At 45.0% G+C, this 20,104-nt stretch overlaps 1 protein-coding gene across 1 annotated transcript in view; it reads left to right on the top strand.

Annotated features, from left to right (window-relative positions):
- The window catches only part of otog (otogelin), a 70,384-nt gene that overhangs the window by 39,617 nt on the left and 10,663 nt on the right, over window positions 1–20,104 (top strand). Inside the window, exons 28-45 of the mRNA XM_063188275.1 lie at window positions 1,432–1,551; window positions 2,182–2,298; window positions 3,369–3,525; window positions 3,631–3,657; window positions 3,860–4,027; window positions 8,598–8,876; window positions 13,445–13,562; window positions 14,611–14,690; window positions 15,497–15,610; window positions 15,689–16,013; window positions 16,667–16,863; window positions 17,411–17,727; window positions 17,841–18,015; window positions 18,104–18,525; window positions 18,834–19,011; window positions 19,224–19,369; window positions 19,458–19,547; window positions 19,707–19,893. Of these exons, the coding sequence (XP_063044345.1) occupies window positions 1,432–1,551; window positions 2,182–2,298; window positions 3,369–3,525; window positions 3,631–3,657; window positions 3,860–4,027; window positions 8,598–8,876; window positions 13,445–13,562; window positions 14,611–14,690; window positions 15,497–15,610; window positions 15,689–16,013; window positions 16,667–16,863; window positions 17,411–17,727; window positions 17,841–18,015; window positions 18,104–18,525; window positions 18,834–19,011; window positions 19,224–19,369; window positions 19,458–19,547; window positions 19,707–19,893 (3,217 nt within the window). The remainder of the gene's footprint in view (window positions 1–1,431; window positions 1,552–2,181; window positions 2,299–3,368; window positions 3,526–3,630; window positions 3,658–3,859; window positions 4,028–8,597; window positions 8,877–13,444; window positions 13,563–14,610; window positions 14,691–15,496; window positions 15,611–15,688; window positions 16,014–16,666; window positions 16,864–17,410; window positions 17,728–17,840; window positions 18,016–18,103; window positions 18,526–18,833; window positions 19,012–19,223; window positions 19,370–19,457; window positions 19,548–19,706; window positions 19,894–20,104) is intronic.

Genomic DNA, 20,104 nt, shown 5'->3' on the forward strand with positions numbered 1-20,104 from the left:
TCTGTTTGCTTTCTTTTCTTGCTGATATTTTCCATGCAATTGCAAGCATTCATTTGTGTGTTTGTTTTAACACTTACTTCATTATATTATCATTACCAATGTACGTATCTTCAACCAATGCTTTGGCAATACAAAATATTTTTTGTCATGCTAATAAAGCTTCTATGAATTGAATTGAATTGAATTGAGAGAGAGAGAGAGAGAGAGAGAGAGAGAGAGAGAGAGAGAGAGAGGGAGGGAGAGAGAGAGAGAGAGGGAGAAAGATGAGTGTTAATGTTTAAAAAACAGCAGTTTGGGACATTTACAACACCTGTGTCATAATAATAATAATGAATGCATGACATATTTTGTTGGTAAATAATATAATTTCTTTAGAGACATGCACTTCAATATGTACCGTGGCGGCAGATGAGGCAACTTGAGAGAGCCCCCTAGTGACATTAAATGTATTGGTATGAAAGCCTCACAGCAGATGTCAAATGTTATTCAGTTAAACATACAGGATCAGCAGCTTTATTATATTGCCCCTCCGGATGTGTATGCATTACACTCAGTACGTTTTGAAGTGTTCATTCAACACTGTGCAGGAAATGGTCAAAAAAGATAATGCAACTATGCTGCTCATTGAAATTAGGTTGGCTATTCCCAAATTTGATCTTTACATGATAGTTTACTAAGTAATAAATACATATTTCCTAGTATGGTCCAAGTAGAGTCATTTTTGCAGCTAAAAATGGCTATTTTTGGAAATTCAAAATGGCGGACCATGGAGAAGATCGCCCTTTTCATGTATGAAAGTCATAATGAATACTTAGAATTTGATTGTGGTGGTAAGTATTCATGAAAAAGGTAACATTAGTGACTGGCCAGCATGAATTCTGGAAATAAACAACTAAAAATCTCACACAGTGTCCCTTTAAGGACTAGGAGCAAAGAGAATCTGAGTGTTAGATCCAACTGTAAAAGTGTTGAATTATCACTGCAAAACTTACTTAGTGCATAGTGAACATAGTGTACATCAGTGTTTTTCAACAGTGGGGTTGGGACCCCTTGTGGCGTCGCCTGGAATTCAAATAGGCCCGCCTGAAATGTCTAGGCATAAAAGATAACAAAAAATAAACAAAAAGAATACTGACAGTTACCAATTATTACATTATAACTACTTAATATTCTGATTTAAACACCACATACAATCTTAGACTTGAATAAATACCTACCGTGTATACTGTAGGTGTAATAGCATATACAGTATGCTGCAGTGTGCTTTTTTTGGGCTTGAAAAAAACTTGAATACGGTGGTCCAAAATGGGGGCCCGGGCCACAGAGGGTGGGGAAGCACTGGTGTACATACTACTTAGTCTGATGTTATTTGCGTCAACATAATTTGATCACTAACAGTTTTCACCTGGGTGTGGGTTTCTGTGTGTCCAGGGTAAGCTCTCTGGCCTGTGTGGCAACTTTGACCTGAAGACGGTGAATGAGATGAGGACTCCAGAGAACATGGACTCCGCCACGCCGCAGGAGTTTGGAAACAGCTGGACCGCCATGGAGGTCAGATATCCGCCCTTTCATCTGCACCACAACATCACCACCACCACCACCACCACCACCACCAGTGGAACATCTGAAGGGAACGATAGAATAGAGAGACGTATAGATGAAAAGAGAGCAGGTCTTCAGATCACACGTTCCATATGCTTGAGAGAGGGAGGGCTAGAATTGAGATGTGGATCTTTGATTTAGCTGGAACAATGTCCTTGGAGAGCAGGTGTCTCAAAAACAGTAGAATGAATTGATTAGTTCCATTCAACAGATGGGAGTGTGCGCACGTGTGAGCGCATGAGCAAGTGTATGTGTGTGTGTGTGTGTGTGTGTGTGTGTGTGTGTGTGTGTGTGTGTGTGTGTGTGTGTGTGTGTGTGTGTGTGTGTGTGTGTGTGTGTGTGTGTGTGTGTGTGTGTGTGTGTGTGTGTGTGTGTGTGTGTGTGTTTCTGTCTGTCCATCATCTATACTGGCACAGCCTAGATGTGTGCGTACAGTACCATATTTCAATTATACCTATTGAGTTTTCCATTCGCATACATTTTCTCACATGGGATGTGGTTAAAATCATATGCGTGTGTGTGTGTCTATATGTGAATGTCTGTTGACCTTCCATTGTGTGTTTCCCTCTGTGTGTCCAGTGTGTTAATAGTCCTGACATCAGAAACCCCTGCAGCCTGAGCCCCCTCAGGGAGCCCTTTGCCAAGAGACAGTGTGGCCTTCTGCTCAGTGAAGTCTTCGAAACCTGCCACCCAGTGGTGAGTGTATAGAACAACACTCATCTACTGCTTTTATTTTTTAAAGGTGCACTGTGTAGGATGGTGGCTAGCTGCCTATTGCCAAATTTGATATTTTCGTGAATGTTTACAAAATAATAAACTAATATTTCCTAGTATGACCAATGTAAAGTAAGTTTTGCAGCTAAAAATGTTTATTTCTGGAAATTCAAAATGGCGGACAAAGTTCGACCCTTTTCATGTATGAAAAGTGCAATTTTCTCTGTCTTAATGAATACTTAGAATTTGATGGTGGTGGTAAGTACTGTATTCAAGAAAAAGATGACATTTGTGAATGAGCGGCATGAAATATGACACAGTGCATCTTTAAAAGAGCTATCGATGCGCCTGTTGCAAAGTTCCGGCATTTTGACTACGTCTTGGAAATAATCTTGGTGTTAATTTATGACTGTTTGCAAAAACACACGTCTAGATAAATAAGTCACATGTTAGACAGAAGTGTGTCAACAGTTATCTGACCTGGAGTATGCTACCGGGACTGTGTGACTCAGGAACATGGTTGTTGACGTGCTAAACTTCCTCTAATGTTTCAACATAGAGCATCACATTAGGATGATATTACACTACTAGCACAATGACCTTTCCAACATATACGTATGTAGTTGGGTCATTAACGTTTTTAGTAGCAGAAGTCAAGTAGTGTAACCACAGCTAATGCCATTATTGTATGAATTAAACTGTTATTATTTTTGCTGGATTATTATATCTAAAACATTCATTCCATGGAAATTAAATATGTAAATGAAATATTAATGTAACAAATTCACACAATTATAGTTGTTGTCTTCTTCTATAAACATCAACGACCCACTTACAATCTTACAGTATGAATTCTTGTATGCGTACAATGAAAATATGGCTAATTATCTTTACACTTGAATATATTACAGAAACTTATGAAGATATTACAGAAGAATTATTAATAAAATTGTCTCAGCCAAAAGCTTTAGCCTAATATGCTGATAGCCCAAGTATGCTCCTTGTTGCCCATCAACAGTTCCAGTTGACCACGTATTTCTCATTCCCCTCAGGTGGATGTGACGTGGTTCTACATGAACTGTCTGGGAGACACGTGCGGGTGTAACAGAGGTGGCGACTGTGAGTGCTTCTGCACCAGTGTGGCGGCCTATGCCCACCAGTGCTGTCAACAGGGCATCACCGTGGACTGGCGATCCCCTTCCTCCTGCCGTGAGTGACAGGGACCAGCAGCACATTGCAGAGTGAGGAGTCTAAATGCAGTTATGCCTCTTAAAATCTGTCTCTGATCAAACATATCTGTGTTTCTCTTTACAGCGTATGACTGTGAATACTACAACAAAGGTACAGCTTTTTATATACACAGTATATTTTAAAACTCAATTAGCAAAATTGCTTTAGTCAGTTTCAAAATGCGCCACTAGAGGGCAGAGTATATGCACAGATACACTGCACTACATACATAGGCCTATGTATGAATGTTCTCTCTGACCTGTTGGTGACAGTGAGCTCTCTGTTGTGTTGTGTTGTCTTCATTGTGCCCCAGTTCTGGGCAAAGGCCCGTACCAGTTGAGCACGTACAGAGAGAGGGACACGGTGCTGGCGGCCAACAGGACCAGTGGTGTGGTGCTGCCCAGGAGGAGGGCCACGGCCGGCCGAGGGCTGCTCTCCACCTTCATGCTGACCCCCGGCCTTAGCAAGGAGAGACCGCATGGTGAGACCTGCAGCACCCTCTCACTTCCACAACGTCTATTGTTACGGAACACTACGGTGCACTTTCTCTCTTCCACAACGTCTATTACTGAACGCTGGTACACTCTCTCTCTTCCACAATGTCTATTACTGAACACTGGTATACTCTCTCTCTTCCACAACGTCTATTACTGAACGCTGGTACACTCTCTCTCTTCCACAACGTCTATTACTGATGAACACTGGTACACTCTCTCTCTTCCACAATGTCTATTACTGAACGCTGGTACACTCTCTCTCTTCCACAACGTCTATTGTTACGGAACACTGGTACACTTTCTCTCTTCCACAACGTCTATTACTGAACGCTGGTACACTCTCTCTCTTCCACAATGTCTATTACTGAACGCTGGTACACTCTCTCTCTTCCACAACGTCTATTACTGAACACTGGTGCACCTTCTCTCTTCCACAATGTCTATTACTGAACGCTGGTACACTCTCTCTCTTCCACAACGTCTATTACTGATGAACACTGGTGCACCTTCTCTCTTCCACAACATCTATTACTGAACGCTGGTACACTCTCTCTCTTCCACAACCTCTATTACTGAACACTGGTGCACTTTCTCTCTTCCACAACGTCTATTATTACTGAACGCTGGTACACTCTCTCTCTTCCAAAACGACTATTACTGAACACTGGTACACCTTCTCTCTTCCACAACGTCTATTACTGTACTAAACAGTGAGAAGGCCGGGCATTTTCTCACTCACTACAAACTTGTGGCAGTATTACTGTATGGAACACTTGCCACTGGGTTGAGTTTGCAGACCTCAGGTGATACAGGGACTATGTATGCAAATGTCAAAGAAATCTACAAGAAAAAGGATGCAAAAGCACACGTGTAGCAGCCACATCATCCAACATCCGGGCAAATACCAGTAATCTTTCTGATGCAGGACGAACAATAGATGGTGAAAGGAAGTCTCCATGCACATTGCATATGCTACAAGCTATTTGCCTAAAAAAACCTAGCCTTTTCATCTATTTACCTGTTAAACACGGCCTTAAAAATTTGACGTTACCAGAATGGCAATGACTGAGTCATAGTGCATAACTGAAGGTCCTCTATTATGTTATAGTAGAGCAGGGATGGGCAACTGGAGGCCCGGGGGCCACATGCGGCCCGCCTCCTCACTCAGTGTGACCCATAGATAAAGCATAATTTACTACTTAAACAAGCTACTAAAACATAATTTACTACAGAATCAATCCAAAGATATTGTACTGTGTTGGCCTATAGAGAGCATTGCTATTCCTTCCAAACAACATCAGCTGTCAGTGAGCAAACAACTGCACCTCAAACTTTGCGAGTTGCAGTCAAATCCGGGGGTCATATGGCCCTTTGATGGTGGCGATGAAAAGATGTGGCCCTCCTTATCATCAAAGTTGCCCATACCTGTAGTGGAGTAATGCTATATTAATTAACCTTTCAATGACTATTACAGCGTGCCACTGGTGGTACGGCGTGCATTATGGGGCCACAGTAAACCATATGCAGTGTGCAGGCCCTCTATAATCCCATTTCCCGCAGAGAAACAAGTCTCCAAATGATCCTCTCATACATTTCACAGTGGGCGGTTTGGTCGCTCCCGGAGTCCCAGGCCTGTGTCGGTCCCGGACCTGTGGTTCTGTTCTGTCTGTGGGTCGCCGGCTTGTTGTGGCTGTCAGGCTGGCAACACAGATGGGCACTGATGATAGGGCAGCGGGCAGAGGAGAGAGAACCGCTATCATGTTGAAGCAATGCAAATGCCGCAACCCGATCCCCCATCCCACCTAAACGAAAAGAGCCAACCTGCCAGGCAGCCCGGCCCAGGCCAGGCCAGGCCTCCACCCGAGCCAAGGAGCAGCGTGACTACACTAAATCACGGCTGAGCACCCGCCATTTCACTACGCTCTCTCTCTCTCTCTCTCTCTCTCTCTCTCTCTCTCTCTCTCTCTCTCTCTCTCTCTCTCTCTCTCTCGTTACCAAGCATTCAGTAGCCAGCTATGCACGGCAGAGCAACCAAAGTACATTAACACTTCTGTAGTATGGGACGCGTACATAAACACACATGCAAGTAAACACACATGCACACACATGCACACACACACATGCACACACACTCTATCACACACGCACACGCACACGTACGCGCACACGCACACGCACACACGCAGCCACACACATACATACACGCACACGCACACATGCACATGCACATGCACACGTACACACTAACTGCCTCATGGAAAAATTACCTGCCTCATGGAAAAATGTGTAACGATGTCTGGGGTTAGGAATATATCTCTGGAAGATTCCATCTTGCGTGGTAGTTTTGGATGTCTGATCACCCCTCTTGCACCCTAGTCATAGATATGGGGGATCTCTGTACCTCTTAACCCCTATTGCTCTGGAGCAGCACTGGTCTCACTGATTCCTTCTTTATACTGTATCTGCCCTAATTGGCGTCCTCTTGAGTCACATGATTCCAATGGAATGGCATTAAAGATCCCCTCTAAACATGTGGCAAAGAGGACTGAAAGACTTTTTACTGTAAAATATTATTCCCTTATCTGTAACTTGTGCTGCAGATAAAAGTTATTAAACCTTCAGTGAATGTTAATGACTGCTTTCCACTTTTGTTTTGCTTAATTAGGAAGGCATTGACATGCATTTTCAACCTTCAAAAAGTGTTGGCCATTGGGCCTACTTCAGGCGACTCTTGCATAGAGACAAGGAGTAGTATGGTGTTTAGTAATTTAAAAACCCTTTATTTTAACTGGGGTACATAACTAAAAACGCCAACCGGTTTCAACCTCACAGGGTCTTCATCAGGGCGTGACAAGAAAGAGGTCATTTGCGTGACCTTTTATCAGTTCACATGGTCACATGATGGTTCCGGTAGGGTACATGGATATTGTACTTTTCAGTGGATGTATGAAAGCATATTGATATAAACAGAGTAATGCCATAGAAAAGTATAATAATAAAGAATAATAAAGTGAGGTATTGCGCATGGGCTACCTAGCGATTAAAGAGTAGCCTACTCAAATACATGTACATATTCAGACATATCAGGCATCCATTTTAAGTCAATTAAAAAGAAGGGTCATCCATATTCATTGTGGTCATTCAGTCATTACAAAAAAGGTCTAAAATCTATTTCCTCATTGAGGCCTGGGTAATTTATTGCATCCAAAGTATGTATCGAGAATGTTTCCTTTTGTAATAATGTTTTGAGGCGGTCACCCCCCCTAGGGGCCGTTGGGATGTGTTCCAGGGCTTCAACTTTTAGTGCCCTGGGATCTTGGTTGTGCGCGCTCTGGAAATGTCTGGCCATCGGGTAGTCCTCATTGTTGGTGCGTATTGCGTACTTGTGTTCGGCTACCCTTTCCTTCAGGTGCCTCTTTGTACGGCCAACGTAAAAACAATTGCAAGGGCAAGAGAGACGATATACTATATGCGTCGTGTTACAGTTCACAAAATGTTTGCATTTGTAAACGTGTTTAGTTTTAAAATCAGTCCATTCCTTGTGTTGCATAATGTTCGCGCAATGGTTGCATGAGGATTGTTGGCATTTGAAAGTTCCCACAGGTTTTTTCAGCCAAGTGTCATTCTTGCGCGCGGGGAGGTAGCTGCGTGTGAGCTTGTCCCGTAGGCTGGGAGCGCGCCTGTAGCAAAACGTCGGCATATTTCTAAAAGTGTCGTGCAGTGAAGGGCTTCTTAAAATGTCCCAGTTTGATTTGATGATTTGCCTAATTTGTCTCGCTTGGGAGCTGTGTTTAGTGACAAAGCAAATGGTGGGTTTTTTCTTCCTTCTGTTGGTGGGTTGGAGAAGGCTCTGGCGGTTGATGGAAGTGGCCTTTGCCTGAGCTGCGCGCACAACAAACTTTTTGTATGATCTGACCCGGAATCGTTTTGCCATGGCATCGGATTGTTTTTCGAACTCAGTTTCCTCATCACAAATCCTCCTCAATCTTTGGAATTGTCCATATGGGATATTGTCTTTCAGGTGTTGGGGATGGAACGACTGATAGTGTAGGATAGAATTACGGTCAGTAGGCTTTCTGAATAGTTTAGTGTGTAGTCGTTGATCTTGTCTATAGATAGTGAGATCTAAAAAGTTGATCTGTTCCTTAGAATAATCCAATGATAATTTTATATTTTTATTGGTGTTGTTCAAGTATTTATGAAATTCTATAAGATCTCTCTCACTTCCCTTAAACAAGATCATGACGTCATCAATAAACCTGCAGTACGTTTTTATGTTGTCTCTGAAAAGGTTTTTTTCTTTGTTAAACACGTACTCTGTTTCCCATAATCCCAAATAGAGACACGCATATTCATTTTCAACCTCTACATTCTTTTAACCCCTTAGCGCAGCACTATGGCTCTCTGTAATGTCACAGCAATATTGTTATGATGCAGTTATGCATTTTCAGCAAGTGAATAGGGTCGCCGGCGACCCCTGCTGCAGTAAGAGGCCACGTGCAAAAAAAAGCCTCTCTGCAGAAAAGATCTCTACGTGTATTTGTGTCCGCACAGATACATCTCTGGTGTCGTTCGAGGCTGCGGAGAGACCCAACTACTTCCTGCGTGTGGACAGGGGCGGCCATCTCCGGCTGTCCAAGTGGAGGGACAGCGCGGCCTTCTTCACCGAGTGCACCTTCGTGCTGCACCGGGACACCTGGATCAACGGCTACGTCTCCCTGGAGTCCTTCTCCAGGCCGGGCTTCTTCCTACACTACATGCTGTCCTGGGTCCACCTCATGAAGTACAACCACACGGAGGGCTTCCGCAGAGCAACACTCTTTAGGCTGACAGGTCAGTAGCATTCGGGACTCTGTGTGTGTGTGTGTGTGTGTGTGTGTATAGATGTTTTGTTTATCCATGAATTTTGAAAGCTACAATAAAAAGAGGACTGGTACTATATGAAGAGTTCAGATGCAAAACCCCCTAACTCCATTTCTGAAGACCTGCACTTCTATATTTTTAGAGTACCCCGTTGTTGGTTTGGTTTACATTTATGTACAGTACTTGATAATACATATAAATAGTTATATTACATAAATAAAATAAAAAATATGCAATTTTGATAGCTTTGTATTAAATAAAAATGAATTAAGATTATTTTCTGAAAAGGCACTTAGGGGGTTTTGCATCTGAACCCTTCATATGTAAAAGTGTGTAGCCCTTAAGATCTATCAACATGTCAAATACCTTTTCCAAAATATTTGGATCTTGTACCCTGTTGCTTGTGTCTTGGATCCAAATAAAAGTAATCAAATGTGCGTGTGTGTGCGTGCGTGCGTGTGTGTGCGAGCATTTGTGTTGCAGGAGGCTGTATGTGGTAGCGATCTCATTCCAACTCGTCAATTTCTGAGGTTGAGGGCATACCTGCCACGTCGCATGTTGACTATGTGGCATAAACCTAGACCTTTCCCTAACCCTAACCATCAATGAGGTTATGCTGCCATCAGGGGGCGACTTTGAGGTGCACGTCACATTTGGACTCTAAGGGCATACTTTGAACGCCAAAAATTGCAGTCTGGTCGAAGGTAGTCAGAAATTGTCGAGTTGGAATGATGCACTGTAGCAACGTGCATGTGTGCGTGAGTATACACCTAGGGGTCTCCGTGCTTGTTCCTGTGCCATATGTATGTGAGCGTGTGTTTCTCTGTGTGTGTGTGTGTGTGTGTGTGTGTGTGGGTGTGTGTGTCTGTGTGTGTGTGTGTGTGTGTGTGTGTGTGTGTGTCTGTGTCTGTGTCTGTGTCTGTGTCTGTGTGTGTGTGTGTGTGTGAGTTTCTTGTGAGGGTAATTAGTCAGCGCCGTATACTGTATAGTTTTTCTTTTCTTCCCTCCATTTACAACTGAGAAGTCAAACGTGTTAACTTGTAATGCACGCAACAACTGGCGGTCCCGGCACAGCACTGTCTACACCCAAAATCATTTATGCACAGAACTGGGAAGTCATATGCAGCACACAGCAACACAAACACACACCACCATGACCAGACACTCGAATGTGTAGATGACAAATACTATGCAGGCCAGTCGGTTCACCTCCATCTATATGCTGTGAGGGCCATGTGGGGTGGTGGTGGGGAAGGTTTTTTGGGGGTAGTTGGGGGTGGGGGTGTTGGGGGGTGCTTGAGACAGCTGAGGCTAAGAACAAAGCGTGCGTTTGCAAGTAAGCCACCCCCCCTGCCCCCCCAACCCCCCCCCCCCGCTCTCATCTGTCTGGTTTCGGCACAAACACTCATTTACTGTGCTAATGGGCGCTTTGTGGGCACTGCCATGTTTGGCGCGGGGACGTGTAATGGTGAGCCCGTGCAGCTGTTGACTGGCACACGCCCACCCTGCTCAAAAATGACAGCTTTTGTCAATGGCGAGTGGCTGATGGCCAGGCATAGCTTTAATCAGGGGAATGTTGAGATGGAGATGGTGGAGGTGTGGGGGTGGAGGGTAGTGGCCAAGGGCAGCAAGCGTGTGTGAGTGCGTGTGTGTGTGTGTGTGTGTGTGTGTGTGTGTGTGTGTGTGTGTGTGTGTGTGTGTGTGTGTGTGTGTGTGTGTGTGTGTGTGTGTGTGTGTGTGCGTCCACATGCCTTGGTCTGATAAGTGTGCATTCAGAGCTTGATTCAATGAGGACATGATTCTGTTTGTGTGTGTGTGTGTGTGTGTGTGCGTGCGTGCGTGCGTGCGTGCGTGCGTGCGTGCGTGCGTGCGTGCGTGTGTGTGTGTGTGTGCGTGCGTGCGTGTGTGTGTGTATGTGTGTGTGGTGTGCTTGCGTGCGTGCGTGCGTGTGTGCGTGCGTGCGTGTCTACGTGTGTGTGTGCGTGCGTGCGTGCGTGCGTGCGTGCGTGTGTGTGTGTGTGTGTGTGTGTGTGGCATCGTTGCCATTTGCCACTGTTTATGCTCTCACTTAACATAAACTAAAGTGGGGTATGATGTATCAAGGACCCCTGGTCTCGTTCCCTGTGTCTTTGGCCCGGGACAATGATATGCCACCGTGGGGCCACCTAAGAAGCCTACTCAGTGTCATTTCATACAGAATATCCCTCACGTGGCACGGCACAATCTCCTCTCCCACATCTAGATGAAATGATCTCTTAGTCTGTTTGGGCCAAGTTCTCTGTGCTATGAAGACACCTTGCCAAGCCTCCTGTTTCGGGCCTATGAAAAGCCACAGAGTCTACATACACACCATCTCTAGCTATCAGCCAGCCAGCCAGAGCAGGTTATTCATACATATATGCTGAGCCACAGCAATTACATCGGCTATATATACACACCATAGCAGTCTTTTTTTTAGTCAATGGAAAACTTTGAGCGCTCACTGCGTTTGCCAGCGAGCGTGTTTGTGTTGCTGACAGGAGGGGGATGCCGTGAAAGCAAACATAGGCCACGGTGGTCATGTCATGGTGGTTTTAGAACAGATCCTTTAATAGCTTTAAAGGGACACTGTGCAGGAAATGGTCAAAAAAGGTACTGCATCTATGCTGCTCATTGAAACTGGGCTGCCAATTGTCAAATTTGATCTTTACATGAAAGTTTTCTAAGTAATAAACAAATATTTTCTAGTATGGTCCAAGTGCAGTCATTTTTGCAGCTAAAATTGCATCAACTTGCATCAAAATGGCGGACCATGGAGAAGATTCCCCTTTTCATGTATGAAAAGTGCAATTTTTCCAGTCATAATGAATGCTTAGAATTTGATGCTGGTGGTAAGTATTCATGAAAAAGGTCACATTAGTGAATGGGCAGCATGAATTCTGGAAATAAACCACTAAAAATCTCACACAGTGTCCCTTTAAATAGAGCTTCTAGATCTGCCCCTGAAGTGCGTAGTATATCGTCGCTGTCCAGAAGAAACATGCTGTACTCTCCACCTTTCAGACACTAATTCATTATTACCGGTATTCATTATTTATTTAACTATTGAAAAAAAAATATATGAATAAGTACATTTGGTCACTTTCCATGCGTATATGAGTTGTATGACTTATTCAATACACTTTTAATCATGACATTTTTATTCATGTAGAAAATAGTGGTTTTGAAAAAAATAATTTAAGATATAACAGAAAGTGGAGATGCAAGGTTTCTGCTGGACAGTGACGAATATGTCCTAATAAAGCGTAGTGTGGCCAAGTCTGGAATGTATGAACATAAAGATAGTCTGATTAAGAGTGATTAGCTCAGAAGTTGAAAGGAAGAGAAAAGCAACACGGGAGCAGTGTGCGGACATTCATCTGTATGTTCATAGTTTTGACTTTTTTGTCCTGCACATGCGTCTTGGATGTGTGGACCACCACTTCACAAGTCTGGAATGTACAATTATTCACCAGGCACAGTAACAGACAGAACAGAAGTAATGTAACTCTCACTGCAATGCAACATGTAAACAAGTGCATATTTCGGACATAACTAGTGTGCACCAGAAGGTCACAATCATTTCACTTTTGTCTAGAGCCAGTACATTGCAATGGCATGCAAATTTAATGTCTGTTATATTTAGATAACACAATTCTATTCAGAGAATTTTATATAATTGCTGGCTGTGTGTCTAAATGCAGATCTGACATCTTGTTTTTAGTCTGAGTAAGTGAGAGCAGTCCGCAAAGCACTTTATCAGTGGCTGAGTATCACCTACTCACACCACCGCCACCCGATACACTTGGTAGCACTTCAGGTGGACCCCATGCCATCTGACTGGTACCAAGATGCCATGGCTACATTACGGCAGATAGATAACCCCCTTTCCTGGCTCTAATCTTGATTTGACAGATTAGTGCCTCTAATCTGGTCAGCGGGTGCCCAGTGATTTGATGGTGTCGAGTTCGTGCTGTCATGGCAGGCCTGGCAAAGCCAGATTTATAACGGCTTCTGTTGCAAGCACGCCACTGGCATGACTTTGAATGCGAGCTTGACAGTGGAGGAATATGTCGGAATATGTTACGTAATTCATGTCACAAGGAGACATTGACCAGGCCGATTTGGGGTCAGAACATGTTTATTCTGCATGATGAGGTGGTTTGTCAGGGTTGTCTACGAATGAATTCAAGTCAAATTAAGTGTACTTTATTGTCAAAAATCTATGTAACAGGGTTAGCACAGAAGTTTGAAATTGCGTTTGACTTGAGATTTCAGTGATATTTGCTCATAATCTTTCACAGCAAAACAGTTATGTGCTTTCTCTTTTCAATCAAATGTTGACACTAGTTCTAAGTAAGAAACATAATCCACTGTATCATGTATGATGCACATGTGTCGTACAAAAATCTGTGAATCATGAAAAACGCTCTATATAGTATATTTATGTTGTTGTTGTTGTTGTTGTTGTTGTTGTTGTTGTTGTTGTATAGTTGATGGCTTTGTTGTGTTGTCAGCAGCTCCCTCGCCAGCCTTCCAGACAGGTCCGCGGTGCCAGTGGCGTTACGAGGCATGTGTCAACCCCTGCTACAGGACCTGCAGCGACCCCTCGGGACAGAACTGCGTCACCATTCTAAAGTAAGATTCCGACAACAACAGCCCATCCCCAACACCAGACAGAGCCCCGTGTGCCGATCCAGTTGAATCAGTAACCACCATTGGCCCACCAGAGTCAGCCTTGTTGAATGTCAAACATCCCTGAATGTTTCAGGACATGACTGCTGTGTTGCATGAGTAACCCGTGGCTATCCAGGAGCCCTGTAATTTGAGTCCAGTGAAAGCTCTTTGTGTGTCGCATATGCTGTTTCTGACCTATGACCTCTGCACTGTTGCTACCACTATATCTCTGGGTACTCAGGTTATGAGATGGTTGTCACTGTCATTACGGTATATCTCTCTATGTGAAGGTAGAGATAGCGTCCGCGCCTTTGTCTTACTTGGGAAGTTTCGCTCTGTGCGTAATTCCAAAACAATGATGCAGTGTGAAGAAAAAGGAGTCGCATTCAGGAGCTTGATGCTGTTCAGTGAAACTGTATTGAAAAGCCGAAAATAAAGAGAAGCCAAAACAAAAATGGGTGACTTTTTGTTTTGGCTTCTCTTTATTTTCAGCTTTTTAATACAGTTTCACTGAACAGCATCAAGCTCCTGTGTGCGACTCCTTTTTCTTCACACGTTATATCTCTCCATAAACATCTCATGAGATGATTGGTTAGTCAGTCATTTTGTCATGTATCAAAGTCATACATGCCTTCTGTAAGGTAGACATGCTCACTCATTTCCAAGACTTTTTTTTTGCAATACATCATACTGGTTGTTGACTGTAACATAATGCTATCAGGTGGTGGACTATTCAGTTAAATCCTCAGTCAACCCCCATATACCGTTATGCTGAAGAATGATTGATTACTGTATTCAGATGTTTGGCATCTCCTTATTACTCTGGGTAACATTATAACTTTAGGTAAACATGCTATCAGATAGTTGATGATTCAGATTGTCATAAATCATATTCATGCAGGGACCAAGAATGCTTGACGAGTAAAAGTCTTGTTTCATCAGGTTGTGTTACTGTACATGGTCTTGTTGCTGAGAGTGAGCTTCGTGTTGTGTGTGTCTTCCCCTGTAGGGTGGAAGGATGTCTCCCCCTCTGCCCCGACGGCATGGTCCTGGATGAGATGACCCAGAGATGCGTGTACATCGAGGATTGTAAGCAACTGCCATAGCAGTCAAACTGTAGAAGTATCTGGTGGCAGCATACATACTGTGTATATATACTGTACATGGATAACTTGTGAAAGGCTGTCAAATCACACAAGAATACAGTAGATCTAATTTGATAAGTTGCATGAGCATAACAAATGAAGAGTTCAGATGCAAAACCCCCTAACTCCATTTCTGAAGACCTGCACTTCTATATTTTTAGAGAACCCAGTTGTTGGTTTGGTTTACATTCATGTACTTGATAATACATATAAATAGTTATATTACATAAATAAAATAAAATAATATGCAATTTTGATAACTTTGTATTAAATAAAAATGAATTAAGATTATTTTCTGAAATGGCACTTAGGGGGTTTTGCATCTGAACTCTTCAAATATGGAAGCTGTAAAGTTTACGAGCATATTAAATAATGGAAGCTCAAAGTTTGTGATACTTTCCATGTACGCTGGGAAAAAAAAAAAACATTGTTGATATAATTGCAGGAGTAGAATTTCTGTAAGATTTCTTGACCTGTGTTTTTGACACCCAAGAATATCATTGCGTTCCTATATCACGTTGCCAGATTGCTGAAATATTGAGCCGACCATCTGTTTAATTAAGCTTGATGCTCTTAATCTCGCTCCCCAAACTCCTGGCCATGATGGGGTTTCACTCTGACCACAGGCAGAGCATTAGCCTCACCACCACCACCACCACCACCACCACCCCTTACCACCCCAACACTGCTCTGCTCCACTCTTGAACGGCCACTCTTATCTAACAGTTGCCTTATTGTTTGCATCCGCAGGCACTAAGCCCCCAGTTGCCGTTCAGCCCATTACGCCTTCCAGCACGGCAGCAACACCTGCAGCTGTCACTTCGGCCACCACGACCACAACCACTTTGACCCCCTCCACAACACGTGCCACTACCACCACCACCACCTCCTCCCCCTCCACTACCGTCACCTCCTCCTCCACCACCACTGCTGCTGCTGCAGCTGAGGCCTCCTCCACCATTCGCTCTGGCCTGGAGACCTCCAGCACCACCACAGCACGAGCCCCAGCCCCAGCCACCGCCTCTGCCACTGCAGTGGCGCCCGGGCCGACCTCTGCTGCCACCACCACCACCTCCACCACCACCACTAAGCCTGGTGTGCCAACTGGCTTGCCTGCGTCCTCCTCCTCCTCCTCCTCCTCCTCTGCTGCGGTCAGACCGGAGGTGGTGGCTCCGGTGACAACAACTGCGAGGACATCTGCGTCCTCTGCGGTGACATCCACATCTGCGGGCACCGCAGAGACAAAAACCACTACCCGAACACCCGGGTCTGTGGACTCAACTGTTTCTTCAACTAGCACTCAGAAAGTAACTGAGATGGTCCCTTCCATGCACTGGATGACCCTTCCTACAAACAGAACAGGTTTCATATTATATCTCCCACATGTCACTACCACTACCACTTCCACTACCACCACCAGCCTCACCACATCCCCAGTCCCATCAGGCCCTGCTGAGGGGCCAACAAGGACAAGCACTCAGCCCGCACGCCCAGTGACATCCGCCAGGGTCACCACCGCCACCACGTCCAGCACTGCCAGACACCCCCCGGACATGGCCACCTCCAGCACTGAGACCACCACAACATCCGAGCCTTCAATTAGGACTGATAGGACAACCACCTCTACAGCGTCCTCAGCTACTACAACAACCCGAGGCACAGAGACACAGAGCACCTCTCAGCATCCTACACAAGCATCTCAAACAAGCCGTACAGCTGAGACTAGAACCACTGAGTCAACTACTACTTCCCCATCCACAGGGCCCACCACTCGTACCTTAGCCACTACGACTGTAAAGACCTCTCTAGAATCCACTACTGAATCCACTTCCTCTCAGAGTACTACTCTCAGCACGGTTAGAACATCTCCTTCCAGAGCCCCACATACAACTCAACCTCTCAGCTCTGCAACCTCCACAGAGCAGACATCAAGAATGTCCCCAATAGAGCCTCAAACTACATCAACGACTGCCATTCCAGGACCATCCAGAACACCGGCTCACACATCTCCAACAACAACAACGACTACTTCTTCAGTGCCAGGTCCACCTACCTCAGAACAACCAATTACAACAAAGAGAACAACCACGGTGGTTTCTCCAGCAGGCCCATCTCCTGTTAGTTCTACCACTGCTCCAGTGCCACCACCTGAAGCGACAGCATCCACCAAGAGAACCACAACCTCAGGAGAAGCTCTGTCTCCCACTACTGCATATACGTCAAGAACATCTTGGTCACCGGGCGTGACAACCACTACAAAGGTCACAGAAACCACTGCTACCCCTGACGGTGTGGACTGGAGGTACACAACAACCAGCCAAGTCACCACCTCGCATACCACTAAGGCCCAGCCTGTCCATCCTGAAACACTCTCAACCGCTTCCAGACATCCAGATAGGCAAACAACAACAACAACAACAACAACAACATCAGCAGAGCCTATTCACACACAATCCACAACCACCACCTCCTCAAGGGAAACAGAGGCCACGTCATCCTCCCTGCCTACCACAAGGACCACTACAACTTACAGACCACACGTGGAGGTCACCAGTGCCACATCCCAACCCAGTACGCAGAGGACAACAACAGACTGGCACAGACCTCCTTATCCAGAGACCACATCTTCTACCGTTGTTCCTCCTGTCACACAAAGGGTGACAGCAACGGCCAAGGCCGTTACACCGTCCTCCCCCACCACCACGGGCGAGACCGCCACAACCACAACAGTAGCAGGAGTATCTCCCATTACAAGGACAGTGACAACAACGACCACAGAGAGAGCAACTAGTAGAATTCCAGCAACCACCACCACCACATCATCTCCAGAGCCGGAGACAACTGTGAGAACATCTCCATCATCTCCACCCAGTCCCCAAACCACCACAACAATTCCTCCGGTGGTGACCATACACCCACACACAGAAACAACGACAGTTGCCGCTCCGTTTACAGGGCGGGTCGAAGTCTCAACGACCACCGTAGCTAGCACTTCCCGACCCACCTCTTTGTCAGCCCAGTCCACCACAATAACATCAACGACCCCAGCTACCTTACGACCAAGCACAGCCTCTGAGGAGAGTTCCACCTCCAGGGTCACTTCCACGACTCCTACTCCACACACCACCACCACTCACAGGGCAACCTCCAGAGTAACCCCTTCCACTCCAGCACCTCCCACTGTGACATCCCCCATAACTACCACGACCAGGAGAGTCACAGAACCCACAACGACTACCACAACGACGACCTCTTCAGCTTCGTCCACAGTAAGGACACCACCTAGTTCCCCTGGTACAGTGTCGGCACCCTCTCCCCACACTACACTACGCACCACCACAACATCTCCAACCACAGAGTCCACTACTGAATCAGTGGAGGCACCAACCACCAAGACCACGGTCACTACCTCTAGGCCGGTGGTGACTTTGACATCGACAGTGGCCCGTCCAGACACAACCACCGTCACCACTACCACTGCCGAGAGGCCGACCACCTTGGAACGCACCACCTCCACCTCCACACCCCCCGTAGATGGCCGTCCTGTTCCAGGAGTCACCACAGCCAGGTCCATTCCTCCTGGGCCTCCAGAGTCGGGAACAGTGGCTTCTTCTGTGCCAATGTCCTCAACTCGTCCCACAACACTCCCTCCCAGTGGGACGAGGACATCGCTGTCTACCGCTGGCCCCACGTCTGAGGAGTCTTCCGAGGCTGCTGAGACACCTTCTGCCTCTGCTATGCCAACCACCATGACCGCCCCATCTACCAGGATGTGCACTGTGAGTTCTCTAAATGTACTACATGTACGGTATTGGACCACTACCATTTACTTTTGGAAGTTGTCTACTGTATACTGTACAGTATGTATACTTTTTGTTTTGTTAATTATTTTTGCATACTTAGATTTGTGAAAAAAATTATATTAAGGAAATTCACAATAGATTGCAGTGTTTTATAATTGCCATAACCTGTGCAATGTTTACCGTGTAGCTGTACATGCATGTGAATTAGCAGCATCTCACTGCAGTCACCCTTTGCATTAATAATGAATATTAAAAATGATTATATTTCTAACACTTTTTTCCAGCCACCGTACTCGGAAATTATTGATGAATGCACCAAGTACATCTGTGTTGGGGGACAAATGGTCCTGTTCAACAAGTCCCAGAGCTGCCCCTACAACTCTGTCCCTCCTAACTGTGGCCTGCTTGGCTTCGCTATACTAGTGAATGGAGATAAGTGCTGTCCTAAATGGGATTGTCCTTGTAAGTAGCTCACATATGCAGACACACACATATGTATTCATGCACGCACGCACGCACACAGGCACACACAAAATATGCGTTATACAGACATGCATACATAGCATATACAGTAAATATGCTTCTATAAATATGTCAATTTTAATTGTTGATATACTATTCTTCTTATTCCTCTCCACTAAATGTCTGTATCTCCTATGTTTTAACACCTGCAGGTCGATGCTCTGTGTTTCCGGACCTCAATGTGATCACCTTTGATGGCAACAGTGTGGCCATGTTCAAAGCGGCCTCCTATGTGGTATCCCAACTTCCCAATGAGACCGTCAGCATACTGGTCCAAGAGTGTCCAGTTTCTGACACAGTAAGTACACCACAGGAGGTTACCTGACATATCTGTGTTTACCATGAAATGATTTCGTCATTGTTTTATTTCTCTCTTTTTTCTGTAGCTACTCTGGAACTTTACAAACCTTTGCCTGGTCGCCTTGAACATAACGCACAAATCACACAATGTTCTCATCAACAGACTCCAGAGAAGGGTTCGATTTGTTATTGTTATTATTATTATTATTATTATTATTATTATTATTATTATTAAACTTGTTAGCAACATAATCAAAAAAATATGCATTTGGACTTATGTGGGCATATTTAATTTTCGTAAGCTAACTACCCTTTTGGGCTATTTTGTTCCACAGTTATATGTGAACTCTAGGTATGCCAAACCACGATTTAAGAAGTATGGGTTTGAGATCCTGGACACGGGCAACATGTATCTCATCAGGACGCCGACTGGCCTGAAGGTCCAGTGGTTCCACAGCACCGGGATGATGGTTCTGGAAACAGACACTCACAACAAAAAACTGCCCACCATGGGGTTGTGTGGTAAGAACTGCAACAGCATTTGCAACATATACATTTATGCTCAAACAGTTTTTCCAATTTTGCTACAAATAGTACTTACAGTACCTTAAACGTAGAGTATGTAGGATTGTGGCCACAGTGGGCATTGCAACTGCGTTGCCCATCATAACTATGCTGCCCATTGCCAAATTTGATCTTCTCATGAAGGTTTATACTAGTTGTACTAAGTAGT

Source organism: Engraulis encrasicolus, chromosome 22 (assembly GCF_034702125.1).
Source record: "Engraulis encrasicolus isolate BLACKSEA-1 chromosome 22, IST_EnEncr_1.0, whole genome shotgun sequence".
NCBI classification, from domain to species: Eukaryota; Metazoa; Chordata; class Actinopteri; order Clupeiformes; family Engraulidae; genus Engraulis; species Engraulis encrasicolus.